General features: G+C 42.6%; 1 protein-coding gene across 33 annotated transcripts in view; it reads left to right on the top strand.

Moving 5' to 3' along the window:
* FNBP1 (formin binding protein 1) overlaps positions 1 to 22832 on the top strand; it is a 93475-nt gene that overhangs the window by 67188 nt on the left and 3455 nt on the right. For 17 of the 33 annotated variants that reach the window (XM_040649357.2, XM_040649349.2, XM_046901909.1 and 14 more), the window contains 11 exons: positions 772 to 969; positions 2348 to 2530; positions 7030 to 7116; positions 10392 to 10406; positions 10547 to 10582; positions 13822 to 13931; positions 15943 to 16075; positions 16918 to 17039; positions 17492 to 17631; positions 18499 to 18657; positions 20837 to 22287. In XM_040649357.2, coding sequence (XP_040505291.1) covers positions 772 to 969; positions 2348 to 2530; positions 7030 to 7116; positions 10392 to 10406; positions 10547 to 10582; positions 13822 to 13931; positions 15943 to 16075; positions 16918 to 17039; positions 17492 to 17631; positions 18499 to 18657; positions 20837 to 20871 — 1218 coding nt within the window. In that variant the 3' untranslated portion in view covers positions 20872 to 22287. Of the gene's footprint in view, positions 1 to 771; positions 970 to 2347; positions 2531 to 7029; positions 7117 to 10391; positions 10407 to 10546; positions 10583 to 13821; positions 13932 to 15942; positions 16076 to 16917; positions 17040 to 17491; positions 17632 to 18498; positions 18658 to 20836; positions 22288 to 22832 lie in introns of those variants that run through there. The other 16 variants (XM_040649346.2, XM_046901902.1, XM_040649360.2 and 13 more) reach the window with 13 other exon arrangements.

Below are 22832 nucleotides of genomic sequence, written 5' to 3'. Positions count from 1 at the left end.
TGCTTATCCCACTGGATTTCTCATGAATGCAGTTTTGCCTGTGGATGTAAGCAGAAGCTGTGAAATGCTTCCAAAGCAACAAGTCCTTTGATTCGAACGGGATGATGGTGCTCCTCTCCAGAGACTAATAAGATTTTTGTGTGCACAGTTCCCATAATGATCTTAGACTAAGAACTGTTAGAACACTATAATGTAAAAAGCTTCCTTCCTGAGAAGTCACATAGATCAAAAGTGTTCAGAACTTTTTTTCTGAGGCCATTAGACCTAAATGCTTTTGGCAAGCTGAAGTCCAAGTATGCATTTATGTATAATTAATTGTGTATGTAGGCTTGACTAGGAGGAATGCTATATATTATTTCTTGTTTTGATTTATCTTTTTCTTCTGTTAAAAAAGAAAAAGAAAAAGCAAAACCACTGCAGAGAGTACCCAGGCACTGTATGGCTGTAGTATCTGGGAGTGTTCAGCTGTACGTGGTACAGTGCCTCATTTTGGTGGAATAATATGCCCTGCATACCTTTTTAAAACACATTGTGGTAATGAAAACAGATGCAAGGAAGCGTGCCTTGATCTTGGAGCAGAAGGAGAAACTCTTCCAGAACGTGGGACCAGGATGAGTATGTATTTACCAGGATGAGACCAGTCCCTTTTAAAGATTTTTTCCTCCATAGGAAAAAAGCATTTTTATCCTTGAACTGCTCTGCTATACCACCACTGTGCTGACAGCCTTCACCTGAGATGCTTACACTTGTTCTTGATCTGTCCCATTTCAGGATTCACAAATGGTAATAGAAGCCTTTAAATCAGGGTTTGAGCCTCCAGGAGATGTTGACTTTGAGGACTTCACTCAGCCCATGAAGCGGACTGTCTCCGAATCCAGCCTTTCCAACTCCAGAGGGGATGGGAAGTATGAGCCGAAGTTTGGTGGCAAATCCAAGGGCAAGTTATGGCCATTCATCAAGAAAAATAAGGTACTGACCTGCAAACATGAGCTTGGTGTTAGCTAGTACGCGTGTAGTCAATAGCCACTGTCTTGTGTAGAGATTTGGGCAATTACAGATTTTGAAGAGAGTTTTAGTTTCAGAAAGTTAATGACTGATGTCTTAATATGGTGGTTTTTTGTAGTCTTCGGTTACTTAAGGCTTTCTTTTATATATCTTTGAAGTTTTTTCTTTGTAATTTCTTTAATTATGTTGCAGTTTTTATATTTATTTAATTGTCATGTCTTTGCCATGGTCCATTTCTGTTCCTAACTCAGAAGGAATTGTATACCACTTACTTAGTGTCACGTGTGCTAACTAACATTGTTACTGCTGGGAAGCTTTAACGTGTCATTACTGTTTTGACACTTCTAAAACTCTTTGACTTTTCATTTGTGTGACCTCCTCAGTCTGTGCATTGGGTTCTGCAGTTGGGTGGTGGGAAGCAAGGAATTGCTGCGGTTCTTTCTTCTTTAGCATAACTAATGGAGCACAGCTAACTGAGCAGTTGACTTTTTAAAGACCATGTTAACTTACGTATCCATTAAACCTTTTTCATTTCACTGTCATATTTTACACCATAATGCATGGCACCGTACATCTGAGGATACCAGAATGTGTCAGGATGACTGCACTGTATCAGTTTACAGAAACACTGATGGAAGCCCAGAGCAGCCTCACTGTTTTGATCTCACCCTTGCTCTGACCCTTATCAAGCCACTTTTACTAATGACATTGATAGTCCAAAAGCCTACCTGATCAAAATGGGTCGTTCCTCTTGCTGGTAGAAGAGAGAAGTTGGCTGTCTGGTGCTTGCATTAGTGTAGCCAGAAGCAAAAAAAAAAAAAAAAAAACCAGGGACCAACTCCTGAGCAAATTCATAGAATCTGTAGAAGTGAAGTTTGATGCACATTACTGAGGTATGATTTGAAAGCAGGAAGGAATGTGGTTTGTTGTTTTCCAGATAATAGAAACGCTACTGGGCACTAAGGTACCTTCCTTATCTGATCCATTTAAATTCAGGTATTTGAAAGCTCTATCCATTTGCATTATTCCGAGTTGTCCACAGAGCAGAGCAGGGCAGTTTATAGGGATAGCACTGCATGGAAGAGTCTGCATGAGCTTCCCGTCAAATGCTTTGTTACTCTTCTGTTGCATCACTTACTAAAAACTTCAATTTTATCATACCTTCATTTAACACAACTCTAAATACTTCTCCCCCCACTTCTTGAACCATGGCCTTTAATATTTAATTATTTAATTGTTTTTTCTCTGAATTTCAAATATTGGTTTTGATGCTTATTTTCGTTTTGTGTTTTATCTTTTTATTTTGATTTTATTCTGTCACTTCTCCATCTCTTATACGTAGCTTATGTCCCTTTTAACATCCCCCCATCAGCCCCCTCCTCCTCCCCCTGCCTCTGCCTCACCCTCTGCTGTTCCCAACGGCCCCCAGTCTCCCAAGCAGCAAAAGGAACCCCTCTCCCATCGCTTCAACGAGTTCATGACCTCCAAACCCAAAATCCACTGCTTCAGGAGCCTAAAGCGCGGGGTAAGTTCTCCTCTGGATACCTCTCTTTCTTTCTTTTCTTCCTTTCTTGCGCTTTTATATTGCACGTTCTGTTATGTAAAGACTTGTTTTGTTTGGTGGATGAGTCCCTTGTGTTTTCTCATCACATGCAGACAAATCCAAGGAATCCCAACCTGTAAAGTCATTTGCAGTCAAAAACCCCACAGTGAAACCACAAAAAGTACAGTTTCTGATAGATGTGGCCCATTCCTTTTTTTTTGGAAGGAGGGAGGATTATCCAATGTGTAGAAAGAGCAGCTGAACTAGAAGTACTATTCACAGACAGGTCACAAATCATTAATTTAGCAGCTCTGCGTACACCGCTGTTCAGAATTGCAGGTCTTTTTCTGGCATTTCCTATGAAGTCAACAGATTTTTTTTTGGTGCCTGAACTGACTTTCACTTCCCTGTGCTATGGTGCACATGGTTTAAAATTGTAATCTGTGTGCAAGGCTTATGGTCAGACAGACATGCTCTGAAACACAGGTGGGAGGTTTTGAGGGGTTGGGGTTTGGGCCTTTCCTGCCAGCAGCTGGAGCAGAGAGGCTGGAAGCCTGTGGCTGACCATGGGGATCCACCTGGGTGTAGATGGAGCTAAATCAGCTCCTTGTGACACAACACCAGCACTGCAAGTTGATCATAGCTTTCTTCTGAAATAAACCTTTCTTTTTTTAAAACAAAGAGAATGTTTTTTTTCTTCGTGCAAGCCCATGTGTGGCACAGCTGTGCTCAGAAGCTGCTTGTTTACTGCTGCTTTGGCTCTTAGGTTTGGGTCCTTAAAAGTAGTATTGAAAAATTCACAGGAAGGAGCCACAACTGTGCCGTACCTTACAGCCCACACTAAAAAACACATTTTAGCTTCGAGGAAGTGTAACTGCTTAAAAAAGCCCAAATTCTGCTCCAGGGACTGCACTGACATTTAGGAATGTGGACTGGAGTTGTTTAACAGTAGAGCTGATTTCAGTGGGGGACTTCAGTGGTTAGTCACAGGGAATTGAAAACACTGCTGTAAACAGTGTTTTCTCTAATCTGGTTACAGGCAGTAAATTTAAAGAAAAGTTCTTTTTTAAATGTAGAGCAGTTTTTAGTTCTTTTCTAAGGAACTGCCATTTCATGATGAATTCAGTGTAGGATCCAAAAAAACCCATTTCTGATGCTTTCTACTGGGAATGTGGGTGGTTTCTAAGTTGTCCTAAGGAGGTTTGGTAAATGCCTTCTCTTCTGAGTTGCAGTTTGGTTCACAGCATCTCCTCTTTTAAGCTTTTAAGGGAGGGGGGAATTGCCTTTCCGTCCTGCTTCTGTAGCAGCAGGTGTCTCAGCACTGCTCCTGGCAGCCCTGTTTGTATGGAGTAGCAGTGAGGCACATGGAGAGAAGGGCACTGCTGGAGGTGGGAGCTGACACTGACCTAGTCCTCCAGTAGTGCCATTCACTGAACTGATTATTTAAAATAATGCTGAATATTTCTAGTTCAGTCTAAAAATACCAGCTTATAGTTCCTTGGGCAGTGCGTGAGCTTGTATTTCAAATGTACTAACTCTTATTTATTATTTGGCCTCATAAGCAGTTATGACTTTTAATATTTGCCTGAAAAAATGACATAATATAATGTGCTAACTGTCTGAGAAGTCTAAGCTAAGTCTGAGTCTTACAGATGCTTTGTGCTGTGTTACTTTTAGTTGGTTTGTTTGAAAAGTGAAATAATGAGAACAATTTTCTCTAGCTTTCTCTGGAATCCTTCTAATTTCTGCTGACAAGTTCATTAAAAATGCAAAAAGGAAGGCTGTTGCTAAATCTTCATTTGAACCTTTCGCTGTGTTCTCCTTCTTCATTTCCTTCCCCTGTTAGCTACCAGGATGTTTGTGTGTAAACAGTTTTGCTGCCTGACTCATCCAGCAGAGTTGGAGGCCACCGTTCAGATCATCGTGGCTTTTTCCAAAGAGACAAACTCAGGCTGCTTAGTTCAGCTAGAAGTATGGAGGAGGAGAGGCTGCTTGGAGCTGGCAGCTCATTCTGTCTGCTCTGAGAATGCTGTTGATGTTTCATGGGCCCTTGGTGATTTTTGTTATACACAGCGTCAGACTGAAAGGTCATGGAAGTGCTTAATGATCTTTGAAAACAAAATTCTAACCAGATGCACCCCAATCTCATTTATTTGTCAGATGAAAAACGAGTTATTGTAATTGGTCTGATGTGGCCCTCTTCATATTCAGTACAGCTGGATAATATTGTTAATTCCGCTTTTACAATATTACACTTGATAAGATTTCCTTTTCTCAGTTCCTCTCCATCTCATTGTCCCTCTGCCAGACCCAAGGACATCTGAATTTTGCTCATGAGCAGTAATGTTGCTAATGCTGCACTGAGATCTTACCAAAGAAATGAGAGAGGAGGAGGTAGGGAGAAGCTGTCAGTGCAGAAGAGTATTTGATCTGTACAGGAACACATTAGCAAAGCAGCTTTTGGGAAGGTCGTGCAGGGAGCCAGCAGAGCAGTACAACATAATGGATGTTTGGCTTTGGACACAATAATTTCATCTGCTCTGAATATTGTCTCTGCACTGCTGGTTTTGTTCAGCCAAACACCTTGCAGTACAGGTGGCCATGGGAGATTTAAAGTACTTAAGTAATTAAGGTTATTTTAGGTTGTTCAAACAATTTGTCAAGAAGAGGGTCCTTCCTTTGTTGATAAACTGAGCCGTTAATGCCTGCAAAGGGCCATGCAACAATTTGTTTATTTTGGAGGAAATGGGATCGTACTCCTTTCTTTCCCTGGTTTAAAGAAGAGCAGCATGGCAAGGAACTACTTAATGTGAACACAACTAATAGATAACAGAAGTGTAATGGGATAAACACAGCAGAACTACACCCTGTATGTAACCAGTCCTTGGAATGTGAGGCAGTGATCCTCATACAATTCCTTCACAAAGTCCTTTTGAGATTGCAATGAGTGGCAGTCTGTTTTAGTGATTTCCTTCCAAGTTCTGCTTTAGCATCTTCTGTTACATTTGGAGAGAGAGATTACAAAGCTGAAGTGGAAAAGGCACTGCTGACTGTTGAGTTGTGTGAGTAACGTTATGTCCTGCACTCAATCTGGCTTTAGTTTTGCTCCCAGTCTAAAAATCCATTGAGTTTTGCTTTCATGGAAGGAAGCAGATATCAGAATGGCAGTTGTGAGGTTGATGCACCAATAGCATCAACCAATAGCATCAGTGATCACTGCCAGGGTGAAATCCTGGTCTGTTTGAAAGAAAAACAACAGCACTTACGTTGGTGCTGACATTTGTCAGTGTCTGTGGTTTTCTAATCGTGTTCTCTTATTTTCATCAAACTTACTTTCTTCTAACCCCAAAAGCAGAAATGTCCCTTATAAAGAATCATTAAAACCCATTACAGTGCTTACTGAAGATCGGAGCTGAAAGAGGGAAAGTCTACACAGGGGTTTTTTTTAGCACTGTTTCTAATAACTCTTTAAAAGGACAAAATCTAAAAATTAAAAACAAAAACAAAAACAAAAAACCACAACTCAGTGCTTAAGATGAGCTCTGTCTCTTTAGGGAAGTAAAATCCAGAAGAGCACAAAAATGAGGAACCACTTACATAAGTCATAATTTCATTTATGCTTGCTCTGCTTTTTCTAATTCCATTTTGAGGATGAAGGAAATGTAGTATTCTGCTCGTTGAAATTAATGTTGTGTTTTTGCTTTATTGCTACACCGACAGTAACATCAGCACCTTAACTTAAAGAGCAGTACTTTAACTAACCAAATCCAGGGGTAGAACTTACACCCTTGAGCCATCGCGTGCAATGCGCCGATTTGCTCTGTGTCACCATTTGGACACTGGATTGTGGTCAAACAGGAGATGGCTCTGGGAGCAAAGGCACAGATAGTGCTGTCATTGCCCACACAGCTCCATAGGGTCCAGCAGAGGGATTTTTGTGGTTTCCTTTTGAAGTGGAAGTTGTTGACTTCATTACAATGTAACTTCATTTCCGTTGCATCGGTTAACGTTTTCCCTTTCCATCCTGTCTCGCTTCCATGATGCACTGTGCACCTCTCCCTGACACCTGTAGTCCTGCCCAGGGCCCAAGACCTGGTTGTGCTGTGACTGTGCAGAAACACCAACCAAACCACACCAGCTCCCCACCTGCTGTGTTCCCTGCCCAAAGGAGTACTCTGTGCTGTAATGCAAATGTGTGTGTGTGTGCCAAAGCACCCGGGCTTGGGCGGGAGGGGTGGGTAAAGCCAAGGTTGTCCTAGCACAGAGATTTTATCTCACGTGGCATGTCTAAGCTAGCCTTTGAGATATAAGTGTTGTAAAAATGCTGAACTCGATTAATGCTCACAGAGCATCTAGCAAGCTTCCACTTTGCACTTAAAAGCTATTAAATACCGAGCTGTCTTTTGCTGTAGAAGCAGTAAACACGGGTGCTGTGCTGGTCTCCACCGTAACGGATGTGTTTTCTCTTGCTGACTCACCAGCAGACACAGTCTTTGTATTTTCACAAAGAACTCATGAAGAGGACTTTAGGGACACCCACGTGTGCCATTGAGGCTAGGGAATACGTTGTAAGTCCACGTATGGTGTGATCAGCCCATACCGTTGCTGCACAGTCGCTAACCCCACTTACAACGCCCTGAGAGTGTGCTGTGGAGATGTGCTTTGTGAAAAAGAAATGGGAAACTGCAAACTTGGTGAGAGACAAGCTGCAGCTGACTGTTATGTGCAGGAGAGACTCGTCTGCTAGGCCTGGAAATGCTGAAATTCACACTCCTCTTGGAACCGCTGAAGGTGTGCTTGGCTGTAAAATAAATAGAAAACTAAAAATCATATTCTAAATTTGTTAGCTTGTAAGCTGAGCTGCTTTTGCAGCAAATTTCTTCTGCGTAAAAGTGCTCCAGGTGGGTTCCTTGCATTCATTCTAAATTATTTTATGAATGCAGTTTGACCATGGTGAGCCAGCCCTTTGTACATGAGCGGTAGGGGCACATCCCCGGCCGGGGTGGCAGAGCACTCTGCGAGGCTTTGAGAAGCTTCCCTGAGCAATCTGTGACAATGACAGCTCATGGAATCAATGCTTCTGACCTCTAAATGTGATACCCAGAGAAAGCACTGTATAGGGTGGATTGCTGCAGGAGCAATGAGAAAGAAATTTACCTTTGGGCTGTCTGGAAATGCAGCGATTTGTTTCAACCCCGATTTCTGTAAGTGAGGTTAGTGTCTGTCTGTGACTGTCCAATAACACATGGACTTGCTGGCTTTCATGCGCTCTCATGTGTTATTGAAGCTTGTGGCTCTTAGGCTCTTCATTTTTTCCCTGCAAGACTAAGCTAGACTTGTTCTCAATTGGCAGCTTGAAATAGATTTGCTCATTTTGTAGCAATGTGATTTATTTGATCATTTTCAGGGGGAAAAATGCTCCTCTTCCAGGAGCTGTGAGCAAGTTAATTGTTGTGAAAACCCAACAGAATGGGCAAAAGCAGTTATTCAGCGAATGCTTAATGCAGATTTATTTTCAGTCTGCTTATATTTGTTTATAGAAACTGAATCACTGTCATGTAAAATTATCAATGCATTTCAGAAATGGAAAGCTGTGAATATGACTTATTTCAGCATTTCATTGTCTGTGATCTGCTTTACTCGTACTGGCTGTAACAACCCCTGATGTTCTCTTTTGGAAATGCTCTTAATAAGTTCTCTATTTTTGTCATACTTAACAGTGCAAGAGTTGGGCATACAATATGTATAATCCCTGAAACTTGCTGGATTTACAGCAGAGGAATAGCTGTGATGCAGATGGATCTCCGCAGTAGTGCAGTGCCTTTAGACTTAGTGTTTAGAGATTAGCGCATGTAGCATACATCTGTGCCTCTATAGAGTGCTTCATAGGTGAACACCTCCTCTGCACCATCAGTCTTGTCTGTATATATGTAAGTTCTCAGTCTGTGCTGATCATGTCTATGCTAAAGTTCACAGGAATGCTAAAGATAATAAGCAAACAAAAGCTGCCTGCACTGAATATCTTCTGCAATATACTGTAGCTCATTCTGTCTCCTCCTGCTGCAATTCTTCTCTCAAGTTGATTGGTTTTGTTTGGTTTTTCAATGGCCTTGTAGCTAAGAGAGTACATTTCTTTACTGCACTGTGATTATTGAGCGTTTCTGTGCTGATAGGCTGAACTTCAGAGGGAAGCTGAACTGCTGCATTGTCACCAAATGTATCGGTTCCAATGGAATAGTTCACTATTAATTTTAAGGCCATATGTTTTCCTTGAATTGTTGACATGTATTACTGCATAAATTCTGCTAACTAATGACAATCAGATTTGAAAATTGAGTATTTCTTGAGCAGGCTGTCAGAAACATCGGAGCTGTCGAGCCACCTTTATTTTAAATCCATCCCAAAAAGGGCTCTTTGCTATAAATGGAGCATCCGTTTGTGAGAGCTCTGTATCCAGGAGCTGTCGATGCTACGATTGGAGAGCTCTTGAATGGCAAGGTGTGCAAAAGTCTGACAACAGATTATGGCGTGGAGCAAGAGACGTTTTCCCATCTTCACGTCAGCTGTCTTTGACACAGAGCACGTGCATTTATGCACTTACAAGCTCATTGCACACCAGCCCAAAGAGCTGGTAGCGCAGTCACAGTGAGGACTGCTGGAAGCCTGAGTGCAGTTTTGATTCTCCCTTTAGCCTGGTTTTATACCTTGAGCAGCATTTAGCTGGCTCTCCTTGGCACGGAGCAGAAAGGCACTGTAGCACTGGTAGGCTCTGATCTCTTGGAAAACCTTCTGACTTGCAGCTGTCGTAACACCTTCCAGCACTGGAAGAGAGCTTTGGTAGTTCTGGTGGTTGACTGCCCGAGCACATTTGTTCACCTGTCAGTTTGAGGCCCTCCAGCACAGCTCAGAGCCCAATGTGTAAGTGATGTAGCACAGAGGCGAGCTGTGCTGCTGCCTAGGTTATTTTTTTAATGTACACCTCTCTTTTTGCACTCTCTTCCTTTCCCAGAGTAGCTAAAAGATAATGTTCTGGCTCTGCACCAGGGAATGCACTAACCTTTGAGGACTGGATCATGTATATCATTTAAGTAGCTTGAATAATGTCTTGCTGTGCTGCCATAGAATCAATTTGGTGTAAAGAGATTTTTTTTTTCCTTTATTCTTGGTCCTGACCTTGTCTGCCCATGTGGCCAAAATAAGTTTGAGATAAGCATCTGTATGAATTGTTTAAGAACACCAAATGGCTTAAGTGACTGCCCAGAAAGCATTGTGTGCAGCAGTGGAGGTAATGTGGGAGTACAGTCATTTGGACACATGCCTGTGAGCTTGGCTGTCTCCTGGAAATGAGCAGAGGCCGCAGCACGCCTTTAGCAGCAGGAGCTGAGCAGTGCATCCCTCTCCCTACCTGCAGTTAGGTGCTGTCCTTCCCTGCTCCTGCACAAAGGGGCTGATGCTTGTGACTGCATTTCAGCACGTTTTCGGTCTGAAGTGGCTTGCAGACGTTTACAGGTGTTTTGTTTTGTTTTGCAATTCAAAATTCAATGAGAAGATCCCTCTTGTAGCAGCAGTAACCGGGCGGCAGCCCAGGCAGAGCTCTTCCTGCAGTACTGAAGCACACAGGCAGCACTCCCAGCTCTGCTCCAGCCGAGGCCATGGCAGCTGCCCAGTGCTGCTGGGTCCTCTTGTGAACTTTTGCACAGATCTGTCAGTGTTACCCATCCAGTGAGGGCAATGTGTGTCATGTTACTGGAACAGCACTCTGAAAAGTTCCTCTTCTACTGATGCTCTGTTGTTTTTTTTTCTCTTTTCCCCCACCCCGTATCTCTCCAATTTTTACATGAAGCTTTCTCTCAAGCTGGTAAGCACATTTTCAGCATGCCTGTCCTGTGTTTTAATCACAACTCTGTGTGTGTTTGAATGTGCACTGTGCCACGTATGACATGACACTGAAATTGTTAAATTTGTTTCTTCTTTGTTTGCTTTTTTGCTGTTTATCAGATAACTCTGAATACGCAGGTCTGGAGTCTAATAGAGGTGATCAGAACTCGGCCTTTCTAATAAGCTGCTAAAAAATTAATTCTAATACGTAGTTTAGCTTTCATTTTTGTAATCCAGGGCTATGAAAATGTAGAAAAGCAGTGTCAAGTAATTCCATTACTGTGTAAGTATAAATTGAGACGTTAAAAGAAATGAAGATCTGTTTGGACTTTTTCCAGAGAGAAATGCATGTATTTGGTGTGACTGTCACATAGCCACAGAGTTTGCTTTCTGTGTCCAGGCGTTTACTGGCAATCTGCACCGTGGTCGCCTACATTTTACAGCCCTATGTAGTCCTTTGGAATAACTAATAATCATTAAAATTCTGTAAACCGTAACCAACAAGGTTAACTCAGTCTGATTTGAATTTGCAAATAATGTTATGTATATGAACCCCAAATTCGATCTTGGATGCAGCTGGGAAGGTTGCTTGAGCTACGGTAAGGTAATGTGTTACTGAGTTGGAAAGGGAATGGGTGGACCTATTTGGGAAAGCAAATGGGGCTGAACTTGATATTGCAGGTACTGTGCTGCTTGAGATGTGCCACACTTCAGTATGTTTCTGGTAGCTTGTTGGTGATCCTTTGCCCTTTGTGATCCCAGGGGGAACTCAGCTATTCTCAGCTAAACTCAGCCCCAGTTCATGCACGCATTCCAGAGCCGCAATGACTGGTGGCAGTTTGAGAGCTTCAGAGGATCTGCAGCTCCTTAACTGCATTAGCTTGGAAGTTTTCTTTTTCCTCACCAGTCAGTGCCTTAGGTGCTCCTTCCCTATTACTCCTCCCTGCATACACATTGTCCATGGATTTATCATTCTGGACCTGTTCTGTTCCTAGCAGCTTGTTCTGAGGAGAGGTGTGTGCCCTGGAAGCTACCTGGGGTAGCTGTGGTGTGCCTGCAGAGGTTTGGGGCCCTGCTGCTGCCCTGCACGGCGCAGTCACTCATTGCTCTTCATTTGCAGTATTGCACTTCTGAAGACCTGTGGTAGGAGTGGGGAATAGTGGAAATCTCTGGCTCACTTGGAAACCTTCTTCTTTTGGCTATTGCCATCCATTGACCTATTAGTCCCAAGTGTTTATACCAAGAATTTCCACTTGTTTTTGTGTAGTGTAGCTGAGCAAAGCCTTCACATGTGTTGGAATATATCCTCCCCAACCAAACAGCTGACCTGGCCTTTCCCCAAGGATTACACAAATCAAGATGATGTGTATTTCTAGAAAACATGTGCAATGTTTACAGCTTGACGGGTGGTTTCAGCATCTTTTGCTTGAGAGCATGAAATGTGCCTAGCATGTGCAAAAGTTGTTCCTTGCCTCTTCCTGCTGGAGGAGGACCTGTAGCTGCTGTTCTGATGGGGAGTTACCAAGCATGGAATGGAGTCTCTGTGAGTTCACCCAGTCTCAGGCATGCATTTCTACACAACACTGATGCTTTGGTCTGAAGCATTGTGAACACAAATACTGAATTTAATCTGGCCTAGAGCTTTCAATTGAAGTATCAAAAAGGAAGAGCTTTTCCAAATTGCTTTGAATACATCTGGTATAACTGAGGATGTTTTCAAGCATCTCAGTCTCTTCTGGATAGAATTGAGAAGAATATTTTACATAGTCTTTCTGTTAACTGCTCATTTATTTACAAACATACATCCAGATGCTTTGCCTTAAAAAGATATGTATGGATTTAGCATGCAGGCTGACTGTAAAATGTACTACAACAGTCTAATGTGATGTGGGAGTTGCTGCAAAGCAAATGCTGCCAGCATTAAAGAATGAATTCAAATAGAAATCTCCTGTGCTGTGCACAGCAATGTAAGCAATAATTCAGAACTCTCAGGACTGCACGTGGCTCCTGATTTAGAATTAGTGTAACTTGTTTCTTGCATTTGTGTTAGATTTGCTTTCCCAGCGTCTCACAAAATGGAAGTCTATGTGTTATTACACACAAGATCAGGCCTCAACTAAGATGCACGTGTTCATTCTTACTGCACATTAATATGGCAACACTTTCATTGCTCCAACCTGTTCTGCTTTATTGAAATTCAACAGGAGGAGGTGGAGGAGGTGACCTGTGTGGGGTTGTCCTCCATCCCTCTGACACTCACATGCCTTTGTTATAAATAGCATGTCCTGCAAATGCCGAAGAAAGGGCACACTGTCTCAGAGCACATTCAGTGCAGAACTGAAGGGGTCTCACGGGCAGTTTTTGTGGCAAAGTGTCTCCTAAATCACTTTTCCCTTAGAGAAGCATTTGGCATTTTAGTAAAACTGATGTTTCAGCTTGGCTCGCAGCCTTTCTGTAAGCTGATGGGCTATTGAATGTGGGTGCTCAGCTTTGTATTTTGTCCCCTTCTTTCTCACGTATGCCAGTACTTCTAGAAATGGGGCATGAAACAAGTGAAAACCAAGACGAGAGAAACGTGTGCAAATTCTAGATTATGTACAAGGCCTTCATTCTTTTGTGATTCAGCTGGTTGTAAATCTACCTGCTGTACAAAATTAGAGCAATCAGGGATGCAGCACAAGAGCAGTAATAATTAATTAAAAATCTGACAAACACCTTTGAGAACTAAGAATTGCAACCACTTCCATCAAACCAGACTGATGCATTAGTTTCATAAAAACAAGGACCAATATCCCACCAGTTTCATTTTTGCTGCTCTTTTTTATGTTTTAATAATTAAAAAATAAATAAAAGGAGTTTTGTTATATATTTTATGTGTGGCCCAAGGCAATTCTGCTTCACTCAGTGTGGCCCAGGCAAGCCAGAAGGTTGGACACCCATGAGTAGAGCAGGCCAGCAATTAATAGTGTGCTCAGGAAGCATGATTATGACACAGGAGTAGAAGCTAGCAACTGCTTTCAGGGGGATGCTGTGTCTAGAGGAGTAGGGGAAGGCAGGAAAAATTAGCTTTCTGTGAGAATGAGATCCTGTTAAGTAAAATCGGTGTTAGCTATGGGTTAAAAGTAGATTCTCAGCTTTGCCACTGAATTCTGGCATTCTTGCTGGTCTCCCATTAGCCACTTGGTGTGGAAGTGGTACGTGGTCCTGCGCTTGTTTCTTAGACGTTCTGATTCCTAACCACTCAGGGGCTGATAACTCATATACAAATGATAACAATGCTTCAGACCATTGTGATTTCTGCACAGATTTGTGAGCTATTTTCAAAATGCAGTCCCGAAGGATTTGTGTAGACTCTGATTTTTCCTTCCCCCCCACCCCTCCATTCCACTCTGCAGGGAGCAGGGCCAGAGGACTTCAGCAATCTCCCACCTGAACAAAGAAGAAAGAAACTTCAGCAAAAAGTGGATGAGCTCAACAAAGACATTCAGAAGGAGATGGATCAAAGGTAAGCCAACTCCTCCAATGCAAAAGGAAATACATTAACTGTAACAACTAAAACATAAGAACAGACAAGAGTAAGGTTCTATTGTTTTCTAAGGTGCTGTTCCAAGAGAAGACACAAAGTTTATTTATTGCTAAAAATGTCTTAAAAAGTCTTCTGTGATCAGTTATTTAATTTTGGCTGACATAAGTCAGAGCTCCCTTGCAGGAAAGTAGCAGTCTAGTCATGAGCAAGACAAAGATTGCTGTTGGATACACAGATATTTTTGTGTGAGATGTGAGCTGTTACTGATGAATTGGCTGATGGCGGGGTTTGTTGTTTGGTTGGTTTTAGGTAAGTACAGGATGTAAACATGGTCTCAATCAGGGTTACAATCATAAACCTCTCAACACTAAGCAGATCACCTGCAAATGTTTGATGGGCAAATGTGATCATGGGTATATCCCAGCAAATGAGGCTATCATGAGCTTGATAACGTTGTCCAAAGCACTGATTGTTTGGTTTATATCTTAAGAATCTCTGATCTGTAGCATACATTTCCTGGAAGCAGGAAATATGAGTCCAGTGCTTTTGTGAATGCTTTTTCTACAAGGCTTCGTTTATCACTGTGGTTGAGAACAAGACTATTTTAGTTACACACTTTCTATTGATTCTGGCAGCTTGTATTAGTTGCTTTCAGTGTTTGTTCACATTCTGGCTCCTGCAATTGCATTAAAAATTCAGCACGCAGAAAACAGAACTTTTCTTCCCAGAGCGATTTCAAGACTCAACCTCACTGCTATTAGTCCATCCCAAAACACTGCTTCATGTCTATATGGATGTGCCTATGTTTTCTGCTGGATTGCTTTGAAGAACCTGTTAATTTTGGTTTGCTAGCAGGCTTTTTTCATCATTTTGTTCTATTTTCATCACTTATATCGTAAATGAGAAAGGAGGTCTGCACATGGTTATATTACTTTCCATAGTTGTTTTCTTTCTGTGGTAACTTGAATTTATGTTCAGATTTACCCTTCTGTATTGATTCTGAGGTAACCCAGTGTTAAAATCTGATACGAAATCTGAGCAGAATTAAACTGCTTTGAAATGAGCATAGTATGCGATTGGGGAATTAACACCAGCAGTTAAGGAAGGGTTAAAGAGTAGTAATCGTCGTGACTCATATGTTTGCAATATTGTCCCTTAGGGTTTCAACCACAGAGCAGTCCCACTTCCTTGCCACCCACACTTATTTTCTCTGCACGAAGCAAAAGCAGGCACAGGATTGCAATTGTCAGGACTTTGGTGGGAAATTCCAAAATATAAAGAGCGTTAACTTGAGTCGTGGGACTGACATTAACCTTTTTCCCCCCAAGTAATGCCTAGAGAAAAGCTGAATAGCTGTGGCAGAAATACAGGAAATCAGCTCGTAAGTCCATCCATCTCTAAGCTCTGAAACGTTCATCATGCAGATAACTTTTTCCTTAAGTTCAACTTGCTTCAGGTCAAAGGCAGCACGTTGCTGGCAATGAAAGCTCCGCAGGCTTCCCTAGGGGATCTCATGCATATATGATATCAGCATTGGTCTTATGTACTGCATTCATCATAGTGGGCCCTAATATTAACATCTCTGAAACCGTAGGCATTTGGCATCTGGGTTGATATGAAACACAGCCCCCAGAAACAGTCTGGTAAAAATACTGTGTAGCTTAACAGGATGCAGGGTCGCGTTACGTGGCCCAGGGTCCATCTGTTGCTGCGCTGTGACAAATGCAAACCATCTGGATTCAGCTTCATTTCAAGCAGTGTGAAATAAACATCTTACAAACTATTAGCTTTGCAAAAGGCAAAATGCAGGGTGAGAATTTCTGGTTATCACTCCATTTCTGTTATTATTATGTCTGCATCCAGCTCTTTGTCCCAGTTACTCAATTGGATTTCAGCCCATGATGGAGCAGAATGATGCAACTGTTTGTCTGTCTCCCCGCAAAACTGGGATGATATTCATTTAGAAACTTATTTTTCTTCTGTCCCTCAGAGATGCCTTAACAAAGATGAAAGATGTGTATATCAAGAACCCACAGATGGGAGACGCAGCGAGTGTGGACCACAGATTATCAGAACTTGAACAGAACATTGAAAAGCTACGATTAGAAGTGCAGAAATTTGAGGTATGGAGAGGGATGTAAATGTGATGTTTGTCTCAATGAGTGCACGCATCTTCGATGAAAGGTAGCTCAGCATATGCACGCTTCTAAGTAAGTGCTTCAGCGCTGTTCCAGATAGAAAGAAAATGCTTCAATCCATTTTTGTGTACGGAGAAGTGCTACTTAATCACTTAGATTAATTGAGATCTTTGAGCCTATTTTTGTAACATAAATATGCGCCATCGCTTGTGATTGTCAGCCAACAGCAGTGCTCTTTAAATTGTCCAGAAGTCTATGCCAAGTAGAGGAGGAGATAAAATGCAGGATTCTCTAGACTGCACAGAGAGGTTCAGGTGCTTACTTAAATATTGACGATCATCATAATACAGATGACTGTGGAAAACTGGAGGAATGTAAGTGGGAAACACCATTTAAAGTCCAACAGTAAGACACAGAGCCATCAGATGATGCACGTTTTAAGGAGTGGTCTGCCATTAACACAAAGCTTCTTAGAGATGCAGAACCTCAAAAGCACGAGTAGCATTTGGAATACAAGGATCCATTAGAAATGTATTCCACTACAATTAACACCAGAAGGATTATAGGACTGAGGAAAGGCTTCACTCTGTAAGCTGGGCCACATACGTGAAGATATAGAGCCTGTTAATGGATGTTCCATGCAGTCATTTGTTTTGCTATCGATTGCTTGCTTACCCATTTGAAAACCTCCCCAGCTTTTCTCCTTCTGATGTTCCTGAGACTACCATAAGCTGCTGCACGTCATACTTCATTGTGACTGGAGTAACAGTATGTCCTGTTGTGAATGTAAGCTCCAGTGATGTGACACTGCTGCTTTTCAATGGCAGGGCTGGCTGGCCGACGTGGAGGGCAGGTTGCCCGCACGGACTGAGCAGGCCCGGCGGCAGAGTGGGCTGTATGAAGCCCAGAACACATCAGCAGTGAACAGCTGTGCACAGGACCGGGAGAGGTACAGTATCTGTACAGAGCTGCCTTGTTTGGGCTGATAACTGAACTTGCTTTCTTCAATTGCATCACCAGGAAAACTTGCTCTACAGTATTCAGGACTGTGTGACTAGGCTGAAGGCGGGTGCTCCGTGACAAGAGTTTTGCATCCTAGTTTTAGCCTTGTAGAATATTCCAACTTTAAGAGCTGGTTTTCTAAGTATAATGGCCCCTGCAGTCACTGCTGTGAAGGCACGTGTGATAGGTTCATTTTAGTATTCATTTTATTATGGAGAGAAAAAAGACTATGGCGTTCCAACAGCTGCGAGTGGTAACAGCCTGTCCTGACCATTCTGTGGAATTGCTGAGCTGCTCCAGCTAGAGTTGCTCACCTTGCCTTAAGAGCTCAGTACACAAGCCACCCTCCCTGCTCCTGAGGCTGGTCGCTATAGTTGCTCTGTATTTTCCTCTCTTGAGCAGCCCGGATGGCAGTTACACAGAAGAGCAAAGTCAGGAGACTGAGATGAAAGTACCCGCAACAGATTTTGATGATGAATTTGATGATGAAGAACCACTACCAACCATAGGAACGTGTAAAGCTCTCTATACGTTTGAAGGTATCGTTCAATCTTTACTCTTCTTATTACTTTGTTTGCTTCCTATGACAAGTGGGAAACCTCCATTTAACCTCTGCAGTGCTTAAATAGACAAAAAAGGAGTGACTGAGTCTTTGGCCTTATTCTGTTTTCTGCTGGCACTAAGGCAGTGATTTGTCTTGCATTTTGCAGGGCTTCTGCAAGAAGAGCCATATCTAGAGTTGTGCATCCTTACAGTAGTAGAGAGAAATAGTGAGGGAAAGAAATTGTTTTCCATGTTGTGCATTCCATTCCTTCAGTGTGCTTCATCCCATTCCTACTGAAGGTCCCTATGAGAATTTTAGCTGGGGGGCTAAGCTCAAGTTGTGTGGTCACCTGAGCATGTTATGAACCACTGTTACTGGGGGGGAAAAACGTGTTACATGTTTGGGAGTTCTGCTGTGAGGACAAACTTATGTAAGGGTTACATAACTTAGGGTTATGATACTCAGCTGAAGTAAGTTCTTATTAATGTTGTATACAATGCCTTATAGTTTTAGCCTGCCTATGGTACTTAAATGTCTGGCCTGCAATCATTGCTTTCCAATAGAGCAGCTGTAACAGCTGCACGTAAGCTACAAGAGCATTTGTGAGGTTCAGGTTAATGATATCATGGGTTCTTTCTCTCTGATGATAGCACTGGCATTTCCTATAGCAACTCCTAGGTCAAGATGATGTTCCTTTTGGTTGCACCCTGTTGTCTCCAGAATCATGTATTCTTGTTCATGCTTCTAGAGATGCAACAAAGGATGCCAGCTCTTGGTACCTGCATGCCACGAGCATCCCCTGTTCCACCCGTGGTTCTTACTGTGCAGGGCAGCTCAACATCCTTGTTACTGTGTCTTTCAGGTCAGAATGAAGGAACAATTTCTGTAGCAGAAGGAGAAATGCTCTATGTAATAGAAGAAGACAAAGGTGATGGGTGGACACGAATCCGAAGGAACGAAGATGAGGAGGGCTATGTCCCTACGTCTTATGTTGAAGTCTATTTGGACAAAAATGCCAAAGGTGCTATGACTTATATTTAATAATATTATTATTACTTTATTTGCTTTCACAGAGATACCCAAGCCTGCAACTTTGTGTTGCATATAGAGCCTTTTAAAAGTCTGTACAGTGCCACAAAGTGCATTATTTCATACATGGACTAATATGGCTTGCTGTGCTGCAAAACATGCTTTTTTATTGGTCAGAGAAGGCTAGTGTGGTAGAGGGGAGATGCAGCCTTTCCTAGTAAGTGCTTGTTCAACTGTCACTGCCGTTGCATACCCAATCTAGGGCAGGAAACACAAAGCTACTTGGAAACAGTACTGGTTTTCCTTACATATCCTGGGTGCATTTCAGACGTGTTCACAAGTTCATCCCAACCTGATTCAGTGGATTGCTATATAGGGAATATTTGGCCTGGTGTTCTGTGTCTCAGCGTGGTAGCTTTCAGAGCCTAATGAGTTCTGTGGACCTTTGGAACTGAAACCTGCTCATCATCTAGTTAGTGTGTTTGGAAGGGGAAGCAGAAGTCTTGCCAAAGCCTCTCTACACAGCACTCTGTGATCCTCGATAAACATTAAAACATTGACATTAAGGAAAACCCTTTATTCTTTCCTGTCTTGATACATTTCAGAAAATGGTCTTTTGGCTGTATTTGCTCTTTCAGATGAAATACAGGTTTTCAGATGACCATAACTAATGGTTTCAGCTTTTGCTTAAATGCAGTCAATGGAGGCACTCTGAGCTTAAACTGGACAGTCTTCTGTTTCTTAGTTGCTTTTTACTCCTTCCAAATAGGTGTATTTTGTAAGCAAGCAGTGCATACAGGAGAATGAATGCTGGGTAGAATACATGCTAGCATGTAAATACCTGGTAGTATAGTACTGTGAGAAGTTTTAGGTCTGTTTCAAATTGGTATGTTTGAAGTCCACTGTTAAATAATTTATGCATTACTTTTGCAGTCATTTAATCCTTCAGATTATTGTGTTTCCTGGACCTTAAAGTTCTTGGTGTGAAACAAACTGCCTCATCCAATTTAAAAGAAAACAGAACCATTCTCATAGAGACAGTGGGGAGAGAAGAGAGCTGTGTCTGTAAACGCACACTATAATTTAATCAGTTCCCTTTTTCCTGGGTTCAGTATTAATCAGTGTGTGCCTTGTCTGCTGCAGGTGGAAGCCTGGGGTCTGATTTTGCCATAGTAGTTTTATGTTTGGCAAATGCAGAGTCGGTTGAGATGCAAAAGTAAACGCTTCTGTCTGCTTTTGTTAACCTTTAAAAGATGGGTGTGGATTGTATGTTTTCTCTGCTTCACGTTCAGGACAACACAGCACAGAATGAGAGACCTCATCTCATAACTCAGTGCTCTCTCCTTTGGAGAGTGTCCTTTGTGTGTGGCGGTGGTTGAAAGCAACATTATTGTTCTGCTGGAAGATGTGTTGGTGAGCAGTGTAGGCTGCTTGAAGCAGCTGAGCTGCTGTGGCATCTCCATCTGTCAGAAGTAGCAGGCATGGCTCTCTGCACGCTCCTTCTTTGAGTGATGCTGAAGGGCAGTTTGTGCTGGGAGTGAGCACTGATACGGCTGGGAGGAGTTCAGATCCTTGGTATTTCCCATTAATTTTGCTGGACTTTAAGAATGAAATCAACTGTGCGTGTGACTATCTAATGGAAATGAACTATGATATTTACGTATTTTGGAATGGAAAACTTGCCATAAAACATCAGAGAAGCAGTGCAAAGTGTTATGGGAAATGCTGCTGCATTTAAAAGGCAAACTTTGTGGCAAGCTGCAGATTTCTCACTTTATCAATATGTTGTAGAAGTGATTTTATTCAATCCTTGACTAAACTGGAAACTACAACTTTCCTGAAAATGACAGTGCTAAAGCATTTACACATCAATTCCTGTTTTCAAAAAGACCCTGGAGCAGCTGGCAGCTCTCAGTGTAGCTGTGCAAAGAGCAGTTAGGTGAGGTGCCCAAGCAAAGCCCTGGGCAGCCACTGTGCCTCTGTGATGGTAGGACAGGTAAGTTGTGTGCTGCAGCCGCCCCTGTGCGTGTGCTGCTCACCTGAGCCATCTCAGGGCTGCGTGAGGGCTGCTGGGAAAGTTTACCATGGTAAACTCCAGCCAGAGGGTGTTAGCAAACCCTGCCACAAAAAGAATGGTAATGTCTATCTTGTTCTGCCTTTTTTTTTTCCAGATGTGTACAAATCCCTTCAGAAAATCTCTGAGTAGGTTTGCATAGGCCTGTTCACCTTTTGTTCTACGGGTTTGCTGCTACGGTTGTTTTAAGAGATCTATTTCAGAAGGTTTTCTGTAGAAGAGATGAATGCACGTGGCGTGTCTCCATCAATGCAGGACTCTGTTAGGTGCCACTCGCTCAGCTGATGCATGTATAAGTTCTCCTTGCAATTTAAACGTGCATCGCTGCCGATGGAAGTGCTGCCCCATGGCATGAACTTAGTTGTAAACAGCAGTATTGTCCTTCCTGATACCAGTGGGGGCTGACGCAGTGCATTCCCTTTGCAGTGCATTCAGGAAACTGTTAGAAATGCTAAAAACGTTCAGACTGAGAACTGGATCTGTCAGATATGTGCTTGTGCTTCGGGGCTTGCGCCGACCTCTCCCTGCCAGGGGATGAGGAGGAGCACTGCTGGGGGCTCAGCTGGTGTAGCTTATTGCAGGGCTTTCGTGCTCTGGCAGGTGCTGGTGCTGGAACCAGTTGGACCTTTGTGCTCAAGACTGACCATCCTGTGTTATTAAATGTGGTACCTCACAATCTGCTTGGGAGCAAAGCCCTCTTTTAAATGTGATACACAGAACTTGGATGAAATAATTGTCAGATAAACTCTGGTGGCACCCAGCAGAAAAGCCACGCTTGCTGCCCGCAGAGGGGCTGGCTGCTGGGGGACCTGAGCGGTAGGGACTGTTGTGTAAAGTTATGCTTCTGGGAGAGGGAAGAACAAAGCATGAGTTTGGAGCCACGTGAGCATGGCAGCTCCTCTGCCCACGGCAGCTCCTCCTTCCCTCCGCAACCCCCAGCTCCACAAGCAGCCCTGGTTGGTGGGCAGCTCAGTGCTCTGCTGTGTGCTGGAACCACCGCAGCGAGCCTTGGCTTGCACAGAGCAATAGGTGGAAGTTAACCATGCTGATGCACTTTTGATCTAGGATGGATGTGATTATTTAATGCTTGCCAAATCCTTTAGGAACTGGTAATTAATTAGCAACTGGACTGTGGCTTTTAAAAGAATCTTTGTGTTAAATACTCGTCCTTAGTTCTCCCGGTATTAAAAATATGTATATAACATAACTTAAAAACTAAAGTTACTTGAATTTAAATCGTTTTTATCATTTTATATATATATATATATATAAATATAAATGGTTTTATAGGTTGTTGTTCTGCTTAACTTAGCTGTTGTTTTGATAACTGTTCGGTCCTTATGCTGATAAGCCTTCTTGGTTCCTCAGCTGTCTGCATCTGGTTGGAACTGCATAGGAACTTTCGTTTGGTGTTCAAGTCTGTTAAGTCTGGCCAGTGTGGTTGTTCCATTTCTATTCTTAGTTTTTAAAGAATCATCCTCTGTCAGAAATCTCTTTATAGCTTCATGTACCACGGTGTCTTCTTCTAATAAACATTATATTTTCTCATTCCTGTGAGTTTTTATTTTCATGGCTATTCATTTGAGTTTGACTTTGTTAATGGAAAGGAGGTGGCGCAGAGCTGCTTTTCGCCTGCTTCCCACACAGAGGTACCTTAAGTAGAAATGTAGTTGTTTTTCAGGAGGAGTATTTTGCTGTGGCTCTGTGGAAATTTTTGTGCTATCATATGGAGGTTTTTTCTTTCATTATTGCTGTGGAAGTGGGCAGAAAGGACACCTGAATGTCGTCCCCCCATCAGAAGCGTGAGGGAAGTTTGGACTCGTCCTTTATTCCTCCCCATAAAGCAGTCTCTTCAGCCAAAGCAAACTTCTGGATCATAGCTCTGACCACAGAGCAGGCTCACCCTCAGCCAGCAGCCTGTGGCTGCAGCAATGTGATGAAGCATGAGTTCAGAGGCTAAGACGACTTTCACTTACCTGTTTATTTCTTCACTTCCCCTAAGAGTGAAGGGTCTTCGTGGCCTGCTGTGTAAGGGATGGCTGGTCTGGGCTCATCTGCAGAATTCTTTGTTTTGGCTTCCTGTTATTCTTCAG

This window comes from Gallus gallus, chromosome 17 (assembly GCF_016699485.2).
Source record: "Gallus gallus isolate bGalGal1 chromosome 17, bGalGal1.mat.broiler.GRCg7b, whole genome shotgun sequence".
NCBI lineage: Eukaryota > Metazoa > Chordata > Aves > Galliformes > Phasianidae > Gallus > Gallus gallus.
Note: the sequence above shows the minus strand (reverse complement) of the source record. Positions and strands in the feature narration are given on the sequence as shown.